This window comes from Aphelocoma coerulescens, chromosome 3 (assembly GCF_041296385.1).
Source record: "Aphelocoma coerulescens isolate FSJ_1873_10779 chromosome 3, UR_Acoe_1.0, whole genome shotgun sequence".
NCBI classification, from domain to species: Eukaryota; Metazoa; Chordata; class Aves; order Passeriformes; family Corvidae; genus Aphelocoma; species Aphelocoma coerulescens.
Window position 1 is genome coordinate 91,870,041 of NC_091016.1, and position 20,484 is coordinate 91,890,524.

Consider the following 20,484-nt stretch of genomic DNA (forward strand, 5'->3'; position numbering starts at 1 on the left):
ACTTGCTGTCAAAGTAAGATAAACTATTGCATGAACACATCCCATAGCTACAGGATGAATTTAGTCATTGGTAACCTGTAGCAACATTTCTACACTTTATTAAATTACACAATAGGTATTGTTACACTTATTTAACAATATCTTTGTTATTGCAGTAGTAGTATTTAATTATCTGTTTAAATAAACATCCAGTGCTCACTAAAATTATTAGCTTCTTTTTACTACTGTTTATAAATTCAATACCACAAGTTTATATTAGAACAAGACTGGTCAGATAACTTGACTTATGCACAACACAGAAACTGTGTAATTTCAAGACACAAACACAGATTTTTGTCTTCTTTTCCCCACCCTGTACAGGAGTCATTCATAAAACTTCCACTGTCAATTATTTTACATAGCATGTACTTCTGAGTGAGGGGTGGTTCACAGCCTTTCCTGCTCCATTACCAATTAGCTCATCAGTTAAGAAAAACTGGAAAAATCTGAGGAAACAAATGAGTATCTACTTATTGACTAACAAAATGGCTCTGCCTCATGCCCCACACTTTGAACATCTAAACTGTATCCTAAATTACAGTTAAGTAGTAGTACTGGAGCAAAAATGTATAGACAAAACCACTACCAGTGGAAAATAAACAGAAGTGAAGAAAGGAATAACTAATAAAATGTATTTGAAATCTAGAGCGTATAACAGACAGATTTAGTGTAGCTAAGTTTGGGGCGAATTTCTCCTACAAGGCAGCATACAAAAACTTGCACAATACTGAAAAAAACATGAAGGAAAACAAATCACAAAACTCAAGATATATCCATCAAGTCTTTTCCATTTAAATAAGAAAAAACAGCTTTCATGGAATGAGCTTGCCTTTCTGTACAGAGCAAACTGCCAAAGGAAGAAATAAACAGGGTGACATAGATTGCTGATCAAATCACCCATGGAAACAAAAGAAGAGACACCCAAAAATACAAGCTTATGGGCAGCCAACACAGCCTTGCTATCGAGTACCAGGGCAATCAAATGGCATAGTGACAGTGTATTTTGGTTTAATAAAAAACATAGTCTACACACACTGTTAGGAAGACAGAATTTCCTCCACAAGCAAGCAAAGTATTTCAGCATCACTTTTCAAAGCAAGGAAGAGCCTTACTCAAAAGCCTTCCACTGCAAGATCTAAATTAGAAACGTAGAAGCTACTAACAATTTTCACCTGGTTTGGAAGTTATTTCTAAAAACGAAAAAACCAATGAATTGTGTGTATATTTTCATTTTAAAAGTGAACACATGTTCTCAGTAAATTTCAATCAAAAAAAATCCAGGTTTTTTTCTTTCTGATTTAATACTTATTGGTTTCCTTACAAATTATGTAAGGGAGCAGAAGTTTAAAACAACCAAACTGAGAACAACACAGAGCAGCAACACCAAACAAGTTGCTGGGTTTGTTTTATTGGTTTTTTTTGTTTGGTTGTTTTTTTTTTTTTTACACACCTTGTGATAGCTCAAACTGTGCAAAAGCCACGTGCACAAAAGCAAATTTCTTGCAGTTCAGTCTGGCCAGATGAAATTGGTCCCGTGCCTCCTCTGGATCTTGAAGACTGTAAAGACAGCATATTCATAGTTACACAAGGTGAAGAGCCTGAGAAGGATGAAGTTCAGTGCGCTGGATGAAGCCTTTAGACAACTTTGAAAAAGCAATCCACCTACAGGCCAAAGATTTTCCTCTTTCTCAAAGCAATCAGTGAACTGCAAATAAGCAAAGAATCTTAAAGTTCTAATAATTGAAAGATATCAAGCTGAACCTTCCCAAAACTTACAGGACTAAGTCCTTAAGATATTTCACACTTCATTTACTTTTGGCAATTTTAATCCTAGTGTTACATTCAGCCACAGATTGCTGAGTAGGTTAATGCTTGCACACAGCACGCCAATGTTTAAACATTCAAGAGGAACTACAGCCTAAGTAAATACCAGTCAAGATACAAAAGGCCTAAATCTACATCACTATAAAATACATTAATGTTACAATTCAACAGATGTAAAGAAAAAGGAGCCTAACACTTTTACCAGCAACATCCATAATCAAGAGATAAAGGAATTCTCTCCAAAGTTCCCCCTTGACTCAACAGGTAAGCAAAGGTACCACTTAGAAGTGAGGAGAGCGAAAGATTATGACCATGGCTCAAAATAAAAGTACCGAAAAATACAACATGGAAAGGTAAAGAACAAATTTTCAGTAGAATTCTGAGGAATTTTGAATGAGAGAAGTTTCTCATAGTTTAGGCATACTAGAGTCATGTAGGTTTACTGAACTCAGCTCTGCCCATCCAAAGCAATAGGACAGGCACAGAATAACCCACCTGCAGGCAGTCTGAGCAAGAGAAATTAAGCTGTGATGTAGTACATTCACTTTCAAAGAGTTGTTAAAATTTAAGTTCCTGTAGCAAGAAGCAACAGCTTGGATAGCAATACACAGAACAAGACCTAACAGTAGCAATAGGCACCAAGTGCCACACGCTTGGTGGCACTGTGCTACAGCCAGAAGCATTCCATGAGAGCAGGCCTGACATTGCTAATGTACAGTACAGAAAATCAGACAGAAGCATTGTTTGTCTTCAACTGTTTCAGAGTACACTCAAGGGTTCTTCAGACAACCTTGGTATCATAACAGGTTAAAAGGTATTGGCACAGCCAGACTACAGCTAAGGAAGATACCAGGACAAAAAAGGTCCAGTGCCAAGAATGGAATAATCCAGTTTCTCACCTACAGGTTGCACAGACAAGTGATTTGAGAGCAGGCTTGGGGAGAAAGACTTGGGGCTGATGGCTGATGAAAAAGTCAACATGAGCCAGCAGTGTGCACTCACAGCCCCAAAAGCCAAACGGAATCCTGGGCTGCACCAAAAGGAGCATGGTCAGCAGGTCAGAGGAGGCGATTCTTTCCCCCTGCTCTTGGGAGATCACACCTGAGACACTGCATTCAGCTCTGGGACCCCCAACATAAAAAGAACAGGGACCTGTTGACACAAATCCAGACAAGGGCCACAAAGATGATTAGGCAGCTGGAGCACCCCTCCTATGAGGATGGGCTGGGAAAGTTCGGGCTGTTCACCTGGAGAAGAGAAGGTTGCATGGAGACCTCATAGCAAAATCCCAGTATCTGAAGGGGGGCCTGCAGGGAAGCCAGAAAAGGACTTATTGTCAGGAACTCTAGTGGTAGAACTAGGAAAAATGGGTACAAAATGAAAGGGGAAATTTAGACTAGGTATGAGGCAGAAATTCTTTACTGTGAGGGTGGTGAGACCCTAGAACAGACTGCCCATGGAGGTTGTGGATGCCCCAACTCTGGAAGCATTCAAGGCCAGGCTGGAAAAGGTCTTGAGCAACCTGGTCTAGGGGGAGGTATCCCTGTCTATGGCAGGAGGCATTGGGACTAGATCATCTTTAAGATCCATTCCAACTGCTTAACATTCTACAATTCTACAATCAGAACAAAACAGTGTTGATGGCAGTAGACACTTAAATCTCAAGCCATTGCCACTGCTTCTGAAATCTCTGATGCTGACTTGCTTTTCCACCTTGTTTAGGTGGAACATTTGGGAGAATAGCAAACAATTCTACTGAAAAGCACATTTCTTCTCCCACCAAAGGTAGTATCAGAGCACCTGTCAGTGTCACTTAACCTGCAGTATCAGTATTGCTTTACTTACAATAGCTAAAAAAATAAACCAGAAGCACTCTACAAAGTGATGAGATAAGAGGATTTTCTTTAACAGAAGCTATAACCAAACACAAATATATAGTACTACACAAACTGAAAGCCAGGAACAGAGAAGTGCAGAACACCAGGGAAATTTTGAAAAAAAATTATGAGCAATGAGAAAAAGTTATGAGCAGTAAGTAAGTATACCAAACACAAAAGATCCAAATAAGTAGTCACTGATTAACTTAAGATTAATCTCCAAAAACTACAGACAATCAACATTGTTGGGTTTTAGGTCCAATCAGCCAAAAGCAATTTCATTGCTGGTATGATTAGATGTAGCTCATAAATGTAGTTTCATATAAATACTTGATATTATATGCCACTGTGGACAAGGAAGTATTAGCTTATAATAAATAATTAAGAACAAGCTAGTATCTGAAAGTAATTTCCAAATGAGGAATCATTTAGGGAGATGGTTATAGTGAAGTTCTATTGGAATTGATGCTATATCAGATTTTGGTGGACACATCTTTTAAAAGGTGTTTGGAGTGGCTTGTTCATCTTTTTAAAAAAAATTTTCATTAGGCAAGTCAAACATATGACTGATGATATTTGCCAATTAAAAAATATGCAGCAGAAAACAAAAAGAGCAGATCTGAGCTACGTAGTGAGATAGGGAGATTCTACAATAATGCTGGCTACTAAAGTAGAAATTATTTTAGTACAGCTGTAGAGTGCATGCCAATACTGAAACAAGACAGACTACTCTTCCAAGAAGGTCCCTAGAGGCTGTAGCAGTGAAACAACTAAAGACATTTCAGTGAGACACCACTGAAACTGAGCTGTTCATACTATTAATGAATTAACAAGCTACTGACAGCACCTTTGGTTTTGCTTTCTGCAATATATCACACATATGATGAACGTAGCTCTAGTACACACCATGAAAGTATCCACCTTTCAAACCATGCTCTAAAGATCAAGTGAAAATAGGTTCAAGTGATTAGGGAGGTAAGAAACAATCTTTCTGAACTTAAACTCTCCTACAGTGAGATAACAGATGTGATTTGATCACTATTCTGGAAAAGAATTTCCACAGACTACAACCCAGAAGCCTATGTCAGCCTATGTTTCTGCTCTGAAGAAAAGCAATTAACCTTTGAATGAGAATGCCATCTTGCAATGTTTCTTTAAACCTTCCTGGAAGAGATTCTTTACTTACACGAAAACACTTTCCCTCTTCAAGATACTAAAGATTCACAAGGTCATTATTCACTCCTGTTTCTCAACAGAAGATTCAACAGATTACTTTCACTGTATGCTTTCAGTAACAGTGATGCAGCAAGATCCATGCAAATGACAGTACAGAGAACTAGACATTTATCATCCTGCAAGTGAAACCATATGCCAAAAAGTCAAATAGGGAAAGAATATACAAGAAAAAGATTAGCTATGTTCACTGGCAGATCACCTGCCCAGCTCTAATTTTTAGATTGCTGCATTGTTTAAATACAGCTCTTCATCAAAATATTTGCTGTAATGGTATTTCAAGTGACAAAAGAAGCCCTTATGAAAAAAATTCTGATTATAACCCTGTCCCAAACTATGTCTGAGCGCATCTAAATAACCACACCGTTCAAATTTGGGCTGAATAAAGCAATAAATGATCACAACCAAAACTAATTTTCAAAGTATGGAACTAGAGAATGATGTTCTGAGACGTTCTGCCTATCCTAAGGTAGCTAATTTAATAAAACTGTGGTAAGTCTTTTCTAGTAAGAGAGAAAGCATACTGAAATAAAGCTCAAAAGAGGAACTCATGTACCTCAACTTGTACCTTACATAGAGAACCAAGAAAAAACGAGAAGTGTGTTAACATCTCTAAATCAAATAGCTCTAAACAATCATGTTTATTAGCACATACAAAAAATGCAAGTACTGTGGAGACAACAGATAAGCTGACTACACAAAGCAACTTACCTTCAAGGACCCAGAATAAAAACATCCATGTTTAAAATAATAATGTGTTGCAGAAAACACTAACAAAACAAGGTATTCTTATCTTAATTCAAACACAGAATGATGAGTTCTTATATTGAAAACTTATACTTACGCTTTCAACTCAGCAAATCTCACAAGGATGCGAGCATAGCTCTCATCTTGACTGTACTTTTCTGCAGGTAATGCAGTCACCGCTTGACTGTAACGACCAATGAGTCTATTGAGTAGGCTAACATCCATCTGAGGAACACCCTTTTGCTCTAGCTTAAGCAAAAAACATAGCCAATCTTCTGGATTATTTCTTGTCATCATTATTTGATTAACAGTTCCAGAGTTATCTGACAGAAAAACAATAAAAGGAGATTGATTAAAATAGCAGCAAACATGTACGGAAGGAAACACTTTTTGTAAGCTTTTGTGCAAGACAGTTACAGACTATTTTTGAAACAAGATTAAAGCAACACAGCTAAGAAATAAGGAGGGATGAAATTTACTTTGTAGTCATTAATACTGAAGAAACACTAAACTTGAAAGCCTTTCAGTTAACAGTTCTTACACTCAGTCTAAGTTAAGATCTTTTGCATAAGTGACAGTAGAATAACAAAACCAAATACCTGTTGTATCAGCTGAGATTTTAGCATAGTTAAACTCATCTGTGATATTCTCTTCATTTCTGTATTTGTTTTTCAAGTTTCTAACTCTATTCATGATTGATGTTATCTGCGGCAATCCTCTTTCACTCAGGTCTGTCTCCTCCATCTGCAGGCACAAGGTTAAAAACAGTGAAGTTACAGAAGAACCCTGTGGTAGCTCATTTTGATTGGAATTACCCTGTGAAAGCCTCTCAAGTATCATTTGCAGCTTGAGACTCAACCACATGATGTAACCAATACTCCATTTAAGCCCTTGTCAACATAGTTATACAAGTAAGCTTCTTCACAGAAGACAACTTGGACAAATAAAAAGAATTGGTACTTAACTGATCCACCCAAATCCTAATCCATGCTTCACAGTAGCCCTTTCCAATAAGGTATATTCAGCATTTGACTAAAATGGGGAGTAGGATGCATTGTCTGAAACAGCTTTCAGTCTGTTGCATTAAATCACATTCTGAACTCATAATTAGGCTGGCTTTAGTTTAGCACACAATGTTAATCCAAGCTCCTTGCCACAGGTTACAGTTTTCACAGTGGGCTAAGCAGAAAAGAATTCACATTCACCTCTGCTCAAAGGAGAAAGAGGAGTGACACCTATTTTTAAGCTTCTAAAAGGAGATTTAGAGATTCAAAGACTTCTTGTAAGAAACTTATGCCAAATCCTCAATGTTCTAACAGTTTACCATCAGCTGAGATAATACATGTATACAGCTGAGAGATAAGAATCTAGGCAAACTGAGCAGAGCAAGACTGCTAAAATAAACTAAAAAAACCCTAATGATTTCTTCCCTTTTTACCTACAATAAACAGCTTTTCCACATCCATGTTCCATGCATCTAATGAACATGAGAATTTTACTAAAAACTGTGGTGAATTTAGTGCATGTTCAGGGGATTTGACTTCCTAATTACTGTGAAGTTGGGCCCAGACATAGGGAAAGTAACACACTTCAGGTAGATTAAATAGGTTCAAAGAAAGACTAACTTTACTTCTACAGTGAAATGTTCGTCTTTGTTCCTTTTGTACTTGTGTATAACAAATCAACAAAAAGTTGCTGGAGGGCTCAGAAACTCTAGATCTATTTTTAGGTGAATTATTGATAGAGAAGGAATTGAATGGAATGAAGTTTATCTACCCTTAAACCCACTACCTAAAAAATACATCAGGCACCACTCTCAGGAAGTCTCACAAACAACTTTTAGAGCATTATGCACCAGAAGCTGGCATGTGTTTAAAAGCACTAGACTCCCAGCTTTCCCCAAATAGAGACCACAAATCAGAAGGATTATCATGCTTACAAGAGCTTGCTTATAAGACAAAAGTAGGCATACTTCATGTTCATCCTGAACTAGATATGGCCCACCAAGAATATCATGCCTGCTCTTGTCTATATAGCAGTGCTCTTTTGTAGGTTCAAACACAGTTTCACTGTGCAAATTCCAAGACTTAATCCACCAAAAGCACCATCTACGTTACCACTACGAAGAGTCCTCAGCACCTTAAGGGTCTGGAGAGACACTCAAATAGCCTCAAGCAAGACCTACAATGAAAAAAGCCCAAAAACCTACGAAAGCTAAAGACTATATGCTAAATCAGTAGAATCTGAAATACAATTTTTGTTTCACTGAACAGAGACAAAAGAAGGAACCTTTCATTTATATTCAAAAATGTATGATGAATAAATTTTAATTTCAATGCTTGTTTGGAACTTGCTTTAATATCTATTTCTCCCTAAGAGTCAATTTAGGCTGTTCTGAGAGCAGGTCTGTAAACTGTCCCATCTTTTGGGGATCATACTGCTAAAAATTACATAGGTGATACACAGGATACTGATTTACTTCGTAAGGAAAATTTTGGTACACATTGCAGTTTTGCCTTTTAAAGATACAGTCGAAGGGGCTACAGAAAATCAGATACTCAAATCTCCTCTTTATGGGTGAGACTATTCATCAGAGATCTGTTTCTGAACGGTACCCATTCCCTCAAACTATGCATGAAGTAGTCAGCTTCTCCAGAACCTGAAGCACCAAGACAACCGAAAGAAATTTACCTCATGTTAAGGAATACCACAATTATCTCATGACAACTGTAACTGCTAACAACTCCCAGGTGGATTTGGGATTTCTTAAACATAGTCTTTATATTTTCCTCACCAACATCAAAGGTTCATTATTCTTCCTGCAGGGGTAGCTTCCCAAGTGCAGCAGACAAAAAGAAAAATAAATTTCTGTATAAATTAGATTTTAAGTCTCAACAGTAAATATCAAACTTACATTTCTGGTGTTCTGCTTAACTGCTCAAGGTTTGATGTGTTATGGAGAAAAACTCTCCTGAAGAATGGATATGCCTTGTCAAAAAGGTAAGATGGATAAGGGTCAGACTACCTCAGATGATCCCAAGAGCCCAAAGGCAAGAAATGTAGCTCTCCATCCTGACGAAGTTCCTGTGGATCAAAAATTGATGGCTTAAACCTTGAAAGCTTACCCTGCAAGCTTGCCTCATCTTCGTGATATCCCAGAAATACAGTTTTCATTAAAATCAATTAAACTACTCCTAGTTAGTAATAAAAACAGAACAAAAAAAGCTTAAAGAAAACTTTTTGAATGAGGACAAGCACTTCCAAATGTATTAGCTTGCTGTGACATTTAGAAACTAGAAAGTACACTAAGGACATATTCATCTACATATTGTCATGATTTGCCAGTAATCTTTCTGCTCATGCCAATGTTCAACCACAAGCAAGCATTCAGAGGTTCATATTTTCTTAATCTGCTGAATAATTACTCTTAAATAATTTGCCATGAATTACCCTGGTGTATATATATATTTTCAAAATCTGACAACAGCAAACACCCAATGCTGTTACATAGTCACTGAATAGGAACTGAGGTTGTAACTGCAACAGCTATACTGCAGCATACCTGAGATCTGGAAATGCCTACAGGAGAGAAGGCTGGGGGCAGGAAAGCAGGGAACAGGGAGAACACATAATGCAGAGATCAGGAAGATATAGAACTACCTCTAAATAAAGTGCAGAAGTTAAAGTAACTCCAGCCCCTCATACCGGCCCACTAAGTAAGGAGCCAAAGGACAGAGACTTGAGAGCAGCAAACAAATGAAGTGGCAGTACAGGTTGGTGATAAGATTCCACATCTAACACACTCAAAAATAGTCACTGATAATAAAAAGAAGTACCAGCATCCAGTCTTGAAATACTGTATTTGCTGTATTACATTACTTGTTCTGTTTCCAAATGAAGACAGATGAAGTTTTTCCTCAAGTGCAAATTTTAAGAAACTTTGAAAATATTATTTAACTATTGAACAAAAAGATGCACTGTTCCTATCCCTGAAATCTAGTGATATTTTGCTTTTGTCTACCCAAAGAGCTGCAGAGTGCAGTAAGAATTTTAAACAAGCACCCAAGAGTTTACCTGGCTTTTATCCACCAAGTGAACTGATCAGTCTAGTAAAAGAAATTAACATTACCCTATTATCTATATTTTCCTTATATGCCAACACCATTGTAGCTACATTGTTGTCTTGGATAGTTGTTTAGCTCTGTTCTTCTGCCTGATTAAAGCATCTACTAATGCCAAGATAGTATACGATGAAGAACTTTTAAGTCCTCTACGAAGGAGAGGTAAAATGACACAGGTTTCCGAATCATCTACCCAGGCTTTAAAAAATACAATCTATACAAGTACATAATCTTTCTTTGGTTTTGCTTAAAAGTCCTAAATCAAGATTTTCTTAAAAGGAAAACAAAAACTCCCAACACTAAGAAAAAGCGCTGTCGATTTAAAAATATTAGCAACACTAGCGAAGAAAAATAGAAAAACATTAAAATCTAACGTAAGACACAGAAAGGATAAGTCTCGAAGATGCAAAATAGAGCTAAATAAGAGAGAGACTGAACAGCACCGGAGCAGGTGAGGCAATGGGGCATAAACAAAGACCGTGAGGCGGCGACGGAGACGAGGAGACGCAACCAGGTTCCCTCGCCCTCAGGGGCGGAAGCCCAGCGAAGCCACAGCTCCCCTGCGGCCTCACCGCAGACCAGTACCCCTGCTGCCCCCCGGCCCCCCTGCCTACCCTCCCTCACTCCGCTGCTCCCCGGCCCGGTTCCCTCACCCCCGCCGCCTTTCCCGGCCCAGTCCAGCCGCCCTCACCGAGGCCGCCGCCGCCGCGGGGCCGGGACGCGGCTCGCACCGAGCGCGTTCGCGCGCTGCCCCCGGTTTGAATGCGACCGACGCCCCAAGAGCGCCCTTCCCATTGGTCGGGAGGCGGGAGGCAGCGAGCGCTGATTGGTCGCGGGAGGGAAACGCAGGCGCCCCGCTCGCTCATTGGCTGGTGGCTGCGCCGGCCGCGGGTCCCAGCGCCTTGTGGGCCCCGAGGGGCGGTGCGGGTGCGCAGGCGCGCTGGGGAGGCCGGGGCCTGCTCCTGCTCCTGGTTGTGGGTGGGGGCACAGGAATGGGGTAGCGCCCGCTTACTTGAGCTATGTATCTGGAAATGCTTTCCTCCTTTGGCCATAGCCGGTTATGATTTCAAGCTTCATTTGGCTGTAACGGAATAGAGGAGTCTGTGTGTCCTGACCAGCTCCTTAAGGTTACGTCTCCCCTCTTCCTCCGAGGGATCCTTCATAAGCCGATCCCATATCTGCAGTGTGCCTAAGGCTGCTAAAAGCAGCTCCTTCTCTGAGCTCGCCCGTTCTTCGTGGATTATAGTAATGCAAACGCACTAAGTGGAACAGTTCGGCCTCTCGGTTTGCGTTCTGGCTGTACACAATAATTTGTGTTCTTTGCAGCCGTAGGCTTCTTCTGATGCTTATAATATATTCAATATTATGCTTATAATATTATATTTTCAATCCTGTTAGCACATTATAAAAATCAGATTTGATTTGTTTGATAATTGGATAATTTGCTAAATTTGATAAGTTGCTAATCATTTGCTTGCTATAAACATCCCATGATGTATTGATATTAAGATACCTACACTGGCCTTTCATTGAAATTTATCTTATTCTTCTTTATTCATCTACATCTTAAGTATCTCACCTAATCTAGTGATACAGGCTCACTCTTTACTCAACAAAAAGATTTCAACAAGGACATTTAATCTGAACACCTATTTTAGAATGTAATGGATGATCCCATGGAGGTCCCTGTGTTTCTCTGTTAAGTAAAGAGTAATTCTGACTCTCAGCTAAGGCTAAGTGAGAGGATATTTTCCCAGCATTGCCTTACTCCTCCTTGCATATACACATTTTTTGTTGGCTTTGTTGTGTTGGTGTTCTTATGTTCCACCAGAATCCAAATCTAGTGAAAATGTAAAGAAACAGCACAAAGTGCATGAATCTGCTCTGCATCTGTCTTCACTTGGGAGGGACATAGAGACAGATTATTTTATTAGCAGGAGTTTTGAAGGGATCAAAGGCGATGAAAGTTGTATTGTTCTAGTAAGTGAATAATGCCATAAGGAGCTATCATTTAATTTCTGTAGGTAGGACAAGAAATCTTTATACCATATAGATACCTGGCAAAACCAAAATAAATAGGAGAAAGAAAATGGGATTGATCTTGGGGAAAAAAAAAAAAAACAGCAAGAGAAAAAGAGTCAGAGAAAGAAAGGCTGTAATACTCATAGAAAAAAATAAAGGAATCTCCATTTAGTATTCTTCAACAAAATATAACATATGTGTGGTTTTTGGATTATTGGTAGAACCATTCTTTATTTGCTTATAAGTGCTTATGCTTCTCATTTTATTTAATACAAAGTCATAGATATATAGGGAATTTAAGAAGTATATGAACTGAAGTCTCCACCTAAAGATAATTCCACTTTGAATGACAGAAGCGAATTGTGAATTGCAAAATCAAATACTAGATTGGATGACAAACAAAAGGAGAGAGAGGTCAGTCTCTTGTAATGAGTTACTATCAGGGGAATCTTGTTTCATTGTTTTAAATACCTCATCATATGGTAGGATTTCATATCAGTTTGGGTAATGGTATTGCAAATCCAAATGTAGCAAAGGTACAGATGAGTCACGAAGGATTTTTCAAACGTTGGTAAAATCTTTATACTGCACTATGCTGTTTTCTATGATAGATACAAGAGAGAGGTCTTCCTCCTCTGGTGGAAAATTTGTCGGCCACTAATCTGTCCTCTCAATTGGGTACTTGATGTTTAATGTCTGAAGCCTATGAAAGGCTCATCTAAAGGGAAAAGAAAAGGTAGGTCTTTGGTTGCAACTGTTGACAGACATTCAGTGTAGCTGATTTGGTGGAAAGTGCATTTGGAGAAACCTTTGCTGAGTATTTCATGGACACCATTAACTGAGAGTACCTGGACTGTTCCTGACTCCCAATACATTGCTACAATGTATGGATGTCCATGAGAAGAAGCAAACAAACATTCTAGATGGCAGAGTCACCTCAACGACTGAGAAGATGTTCTGAAAGCAGTGAGTAAGTAACAACTACTAAGATTTTGAGCAGCAAAAATAATCACCAGATGTCTAGTATTCCCAATCCTCCTACATGTTATGGTTCCATGACATACTACCTATTTGTCACTACTGATTACTTTGAGATTTATGTGTAATTTTTTGTTGTTGTTTTTGTGTATCAGTGGATCTTATCCCATGGCATTTCTTCAGTTGCAGATTGGATGCATGCTTTGTGACTGGACTTGGAAAATAAACTTTTTTCTATATTGATGGGCATATTCAATCAATAAAATAATGAAAATCCTTGTTCTTTCAGGCTTCTTTGTGTTGTCTGATTCCAGTTTCTGCTGGAGGTCTATAAAATGCACAGTTTTTCACACACACAAAATACTGATGTAGAAAGTGGCTAATCAACAGATTTCAAAAAGTAAGCGTCAATAAGAAGTGTTCAAGCTGTTCATGTCAGGAAGGACCTCAGGGATTGGCTCTAAAAGTGGTGTGAGTATTATATAGGTGATTTGAAGTGTTTGTTGATTAACTTGATACAAAGATGGTTTTAAGGCTGTAGGCAAATGATTGGGCTCTTGGCTAGGGCCTGAATGGAGGTTAGACTGACTGAGGGAAGATGGAAATCTAGAGAATGTAATGAGAAATTGCTGAACATAACATTATAAGCAGCTGATGAAAGCTACAGATCAAACTGTGAAAGCTGGCTGGATCTTACATGTTGTTATGGAGGAGTTGTGAGGGACAGCCAAACTTCACAGGTATTTGAAGCAGAATATTTTGAAGAGGTCATCTTTTGTGTAGCAGGATCACACACCACGAAGAGCACCTACATAACCGCGTCAAGAATACCACCACCACAGAAGGATGAGATTACTTGGGTAATGGTGCCAGCCATACCAGATGTAAATGTAGATTTATCAAAACTGGGACCAGTGGAGAAAAAGGAATTGGAGGCGGGTTCTGTATGGATGAGACTGAGACAGAGAAAAGCAGGTGCAATACTCAGTCATGTTCCTGTGTGCCACATTGTCCTGGTTTTGGCTGGGATAGAGTTAGTTCTTTTCCTTGTAACTGGTAAAGTGCCAGGTTTTGGATTTAGTAGGAGAATCATGCTGATAGCACCCTGATGTTTTGTTTGTTGCTCAGTAGTGCATACCCTATGTAAAGGACTTTTCAGTTTCTCATAGTCTGCCTGTGAGGAGCGGTACAAAAAGCTGGGAGGGAGCATGAGCAGGACAGCTGAGCTGAACTGGCCAAAGGGACATGCCATATCTGAGAACATCATGCCCAGTATATAAACTGGTAGGAGTTGGCTGGAAGGGCTTGATCTCTGCTCAGGGTCAGCAGGTGGTGAGCAATTGTATTATGCATCACTTTGTTCTCTTAGGTTTTATTTCTCTCTGTTTTATTTTTGTCTCCCTTTGTGCATTACAATTATATTGTTATTTTTATCATATTTTATGTTACTTAAATTATTAAACTGTACATGTTTCAACCCATGGGTTTTACCTTTTTTTCCCTGATTCTCCTCCTTATACCACCAGTGCTGGGGTGGGGAGTGGTGATGAGCAGCAGCTGTGAGGTGCTGGGGTTAAACCGTAACAGTCCCTAACAGTTCATTTTGGCTCCCAACATGGGGCATGATGTCTTGAGATAATGACAAATCTGGCTAGAATGTGCTATAACAATTTTGTTACAAGCATTTGTTCCATTAGTTTAATAGTTGCCAGTCACACTTGATTTATTTGCTCTCAAAGTTGGCGTGCTTGTTCTTTTAGTTGTGTTATGTCATACCTTACTTGCAGTATCTCACCCATGGGAACTGGGCTAAGGTTATCACATTGCTGTACTTTGTAACACTGGCTTATGGTATGATAGAATTGCTGGTTGTGAAACTAATCTAGTATTTGTACTCAGCATCTCTGTCACCAATGTACTTTGGGAGCCATCTATGGGAAACTATTAATAATGATAACTTTTTGCCTACCAAGCATTGTACATCACTATTCAGTAGTCTGCAGGGGAAGAGAAAGTCTCTGGATCAGAGAACAAAACAACAGGCACTGTGGTTACCCCACCCCCGGGAACAGACACCACAGCTAATCCAACCTCCTTGACAGGCACTGCAGCTGAACTTGAGAACCAACCCGTGCTGGTCTCAGTTGCTCCTGTACACAAGAAGAAATGGACATGACAGCTTGCTTAGTAAAGGACAAAGCAGGGTTACCAAAAGAACAGGAGGAAGAAGCAGAACAAGAGGTAACCCCTTGATCCCTGTCCCTGATGATCTGCAGGAGGTGTGAAAAGATTTCAGCCGTCATCCAGATGAGCACATTGTCACTTGGCTGCTCCAATGCTGGGATAATGGATCTAGTAGCCTGGAGCTAGAGGGTAAGGAAGCCAAGCAGCTGGGATCACTTTCTATGTAAGGGAGTATTGATAAAGCAAATGGAAAGAGGACACAAGTCCGAGGTGGAGGTGATTCCTATCAGGCATGAAGGAAAGGAATCCCTTCAAGAAAGACGTTATGTGTCAGGCAGGTGGACCACCAAGAAGACAAGTATCCAGTACATTCAGGAATGAGCCATGCTAGAGATGATTTATTCTGACCCAAACAATATGCAGTCATCCACAGATCAAGATGAAGTCCAGTGTACATGACCCATGTGGCAGAAATTTGTACAGAATGCACTACCTGCATATGCCACCTCATTGGCAGTAATTACCTGGAAAGACAAAGAGGCACCAATGATGGATTAAGTGGCTCACCAACTCCGGCAATATGAAGAAAATCTCTCTTCCTCCCTAGGAACTTGTATCTTGACTGTAGAAAAACTGTCCAAAAGTGGGAAAAGCTGTTCCAGGAGTTCCAGCAACAAAAAGAGGCTAGGTTCTACTCCTCACCTGTACAAACCAGTATCTCAGCTATTAACAGTGAGTATTATTTTGCTCAAGAGGGAGGATATAGAGGGTGTACACCACAAGATACCCTGTGGTTTTACCTGCAGGACCACAAAGGGGACATGAGGAAATGGGGTGGAAAATCTACCTTGACTCTAGAGGCATGGGTACATGGATTGTAAAGAAAAGCAATCACAAATGGGGATTCTTCCAGGAAAATTGCTTCTCCAGTCTTCAGTGGGCAGTTCCCCAGTCAGAGTGGAAGAGTTGGTCTTACTTCTGAACCTGTGGAAATTAATTCTGATTTTACAAGTGAATGGGGACGTCTATGACCAGTACCAGAGGGGCCCTGCCTGCAGACAGGTGAAGGAGGGAGCCAACCAGGTTTACTGGAATATGTGGATCCCCATGACCTGGTATATCAGACCCACAGGACTGTAAGGCTCTAGTAAATACCAATGCACAGTGTACACTAATACCATCAGATCAGAAGGCAGAGTCCACCTGTATTTCTGGAGTAATGGGAGATCCCAGGACCTGTCTGTGTTGAAGGTTGAATTAAGTCTAACTGAGAATGAGTGGCAAAAACACCCCTCTCTGGCCCAGAGGCTCCTTTCATCTGCTGTGTAGATGTCTCAGGGGAGGGTATTTCAAAGACCTAAGAGTATTGGTGGGCTTTCAGTATAGCTGCCTTGGAAAAGGAGGAAATTAAGCAGCTGTCTATCTTGCCAGGTCTCTCAGAGGACCCTTCTGTTGTGGCATTGCTGAAGGCTGAAGAGCAGCAGGTGCTGATTCCTGCCACTGTAGTGTATTGGCAGCATTATTGCACCAACTGAGACTCCCTGATTCCCATCCATGAGCTGATTCATCAACTGGAGAGCCAAGGAGTGATCAGCAGGACTCATCCTTTAATAGTCCCATATGGACAGTATGAAAGTCTCCCAGAGAAAGGAGATAAACAATAGAGTATCATGGCCTGAATGAAGTCATGCCACCACTAAGTGCTACCATACTGGTAGAACTTCAACACAAGCTGGAGTCAAAGGCAGCCGAGAAGCATGTCACAATTGACATTGCTAATGTGTTTTTATCAGTCCTTTGGCAGCAGAGTGCAGGGCACTGCTCGGAGGGCATCCAGTACACCTGTAATCGACTGTCCTAAGAGTAGAAACACAGCCCTACCATCTGCCATGGAGTGATCCAGACTGCACTGGAACTCCAGAACACCTGTAATACATGGATGATAAATAACTGAAACTATTGCAAGTGGCTTGATGACTGCCTCTGCCAGCTCCCTCAGTATCCTTGTGTCGATCCCATCTGGCCCTATAGACTTCCATGTGTCTGTTTGGTGTAGCAGGTTGCTGTTTCCCCTTGGATTATGGGGCTTTGTTCTGCTCCTGGTCCCTGTGTTCCAGCTCAGGGGGCTGAGTACCGAGAGAACAACTGGTTTTACTATTGCAGACTGAGGCATAGGAGTAATTTAGTATCTCAGGCTTTTCCTTATCCCTTGTCACTATGTTATGTTCCCCCTGCATCCAGTAAAGGATGGAAAACAGGAGAAAGAACTTCTTTGCTGTGTGGGTGACCACCACTGGAACAGATTGCCTAGAGAGGTTGTGGAGACTCCTTCACAGGAACCATCTGGATACAATCCTGTGCAAAGTGCTCTAGGATGACCCTTCTTGAGCAGAGAGGTTGGACCAGGTGATCCAGTGTGGTTCCTTCCAACTTCACCCATTCTGTGAGATTCTATGAGATTCTCCTCAGCCCTCCTTTGGTTGATATATTTATAGAAACAGTTTTTTATTGTCTTTTATGTCAGCAGCCAGATTAAGTTCTAATTGGGCTTTGGCTTTCTAATTTTCTCCCTGCATAACCCTATGACATCCCTGTAAGTCCTTTCAAGCTGCCTGCTCCTTCTTTCAAAGGTGATCCACTCTTTTTTACCCTGAGTTCCAGCCAAAACTCTCTATTCTGCCAGGCCAGATTTTCCTGCTGGCTGACCTTTTGGCACATGGGGATGGCCTGCTCCTACATCTCTAAGAGTTCCTCCTTGAAGAATGTCCAACCTCCCTGGACTCCTTTGCCCCCAGGACTTCTCCCAAGGGACTCTGTAAACCAGGTTGACACTGAGTACAACAAACAAGATGATTGCTCACCTACATACTAGATAATTAGTAATCTGCCATGGACAACTTTTCAGCTGGAGTTCTCCTGTGTTTTGTTCTGTTATCTGGCCAGTATAATGCATGTGTGAGGCCACACAGGAAATCCGTGATGATATGAGAGCTGTGGTACCTCCAGTAGGAGGATAATACCTAGCTGTACACACTGATTTCATCAGATCCAGCTGGTGCTGTTCAGCAGCTTATTTCATTTATGACCAAACTGAGTTACAGATCTATGTGGGCTGGAAATAACTAGAAAAGAACAGAGTTGAGAAATAGTAAAATGTTGCTTGTGCAGGTTCACAGCTTTGGGTTATGCTGGATCCACAGGTTCTGTTGAATGTCCATATAAAAAGAACAGAAGAAAACATATATATATGTATATATCTGTCAGAAATTTCCTTTTGAGTGTCCATTTTATAGAAGCTAAGCATGGTACAGTTCCCAGTTTCCATGGTACAGTTCCATGCAGCACCCTTTGTATTAGTGCATTCTTGAATATTTCTAAAAATGTCAGATAATATACATATCATAATACCTATTAAACTTGTTACACTGGGTGCTATTCAATTCCCTAGTGAAATTTTAAATCTGAGGTTTGATCTATAAAACTGTAAATAATGCTGACTACTACTTCTGTGATTAAAGCTTTGGCAAAAGTGGTCAGTTTAGGCCAATTAGTCAGTTATAATCTTTTCTGCCTACATCCTGGTCCAGTTGGACATGAAAAAAGTCCAGTTCAGAAAAGACACAATTATACTGGGACAGCCCTCTGACACCTGCCTGGAAATCAGCATATGCTAATTTGTGCAGAGCTCCTCTGCATAGCCCTTAGACTGCATGTGGTTCCTATGTGACTACTTAAGCCAGAGAAACTTGAATCTATTTTTGCCACTCCCTAATGAGTGAGAAAGCCCTGAGAGACTCCTACTTACTTTTTTATGAAAACAAGGGGTGTGGGCAGAGGAATATAATCAGTGAATGGCACCCAGTTTAAGAAATCTGAGACCTGTTGTTCAACATCTATTCTTGAAATTTTTCCTCATAAATTCCTGACTTGCGACTTAGCTATTGTTAGGTTTTGGAGAAAATACTTAGACTATCAGAAAGAACCAAGTAAAAGGAGTTTTACTTGGGCAGCTCAAAGTAGTAAATTTAAGGATGTGCATAGTTGAAAGATGCATTTGGGTGCAATACCAGATCAGGGCTTAAAGTTATTACAACATGTCACCATTGTTCACTGCATTATTAGAGTATTTCAGAGAGGAGGTGGCCATAATGCAATAATGTGTATCAGTCTTTTTGACATGTACCTTTCCAAAGAGGTGTAAGAGACATCTGAACAGCAATCACCATTATAGCTGTAATGGGACATACAGGTATGGTATAAGACACTTCTTGTTTCAGTGTCTTAAAAAAAAAGATTAATAGCAAACCACATTGTTTATTGCCAGATCATAGTATCCTGCAGAGAAAATAGAATACAGATTTGTTTCTGCTAATTCATGAGTCCATGTGACCATGTGGGAACTTTAGGAGGTTAGGAGAGCTATAACATGTTGGCCATGGTGCTCCACAGACAATTGCTGATACCATTGCAACTGTTAAAAGGTCTCCTTTACCACAAACAGTGAAAGCAAGAAAAGATACTGCATATAATTGTGAATTTGGTCCTGCAAAAGTGATGTTAAGATCTAGATTTGGGTAACCTAAATGATTCTCTTAGCCAGAAGGACATGAAGTGACTTCTAAGTATTTAACCAAAAAGCCATTTCTTATCAGACTGGTTTTATATGCACCTTCTATTAGCCAGTGAACCTGTGATATTTAATAACAGAAAAAAAAATTTAAAAAACAACAATATCAACAATAACAACATCAGAAGTGTTAATTTTCCAGAAATCTTCTGCTGCGAAAAGAGTAGAATTAGAGAGATGGCATGTGTTTGAGGATAACTACAGCCAAGAAGGCACAATCAAGGTCCAACAAGCTTAGACAGGGTGTTCAGACAATAAATCCAATGTACAGTAACATTTGCCCTGCCCTCAGGTATAATTATGACCCTGTTTCTATGCTACCTCTTACTTGCCAGCTACTTCTTTTCCCAGCATCTCTTTTCAAGAATTTTATAAAAACTGAGCTGACAAAAAGCTAATAAGGAAAAGGTCTGTGTTTTCTTTGCAAGTCTTCTGCTGTCTTAGTAACATATAGGTAAGGCTTAGAGTGTGGCATTTTTTCTTCTTCCTTATCTATGAAAAATGATGGTGATAATAATGGATTTGTAATCATCTCAGTTCCTCATGAGGAATATACTATTAGAAGTATGTAAATTGAATTACTGTTATTATTGTATATATAAAAATATATTTGTACTGGAACAAAGTGTCCCCTCACAACTAGAAGAAGTAGGGTTCAAAATTTATTTAAATACTCAATCATTAATACTCCACCCTCTGAATTATCAGTGCATCCAAGCAATGTATCATTAAGCCACAGCGACTGCACTTCTGACCTAATAATTAAACCTTTATTAATGACCTTAAGACGGAAGTAAATAAAATATTAGTGAAATTGATAAGTGAATGGGAG

General features: G+C 39.8%; 1 protein-coding gene across 5 annotated transcripts in view; it reads right to left on the reverse strand.

Annotated features, from left to right (window-relative positions):
• The window catches only part of TTK (TTK protein kinase), a 32,239-nt gene extending 21,648 nt beyond the window's left edge, over positions 1-10,591 (reverse strand). For 2 of the 5 annotated variants that reach the window (XM_069011272.1, XM_069011268.1), the window contains exons 1-5: positions 10,533-10,591; positions 8,635-8,804; positions 6,320-6,464; positions 5,818-6,043; positions 1,490-1,596 (exon numbers count right to left, since the gene is read on the reverse strand). In XM_069011272.1, coding sequence (XP_068867373.1) covers positions 1,490-1,596; positions 5,818-6,043; positions 6,320-6,464 — 478 coding nt within the window. In that variant the 5' untranslated portion in view covers positions 8,635-8,804; positions 10,533-10,591. Of the gene's footprint in view, positions 1-1,489; positions 1,597-5,817; positions 6,044-6,319; positions 6,465-8,634; positions 8,805-10,494 lie in introns of all 5 variants that reach the window. The other 3 variants (XM_069011271.1, XM_069011270.1, XM_069011269.1) reach the window with 3 other exon arrangements.
• Between the last annotated feature and the right edge of the window lie 9,893 nt (positions 10,592-20,484).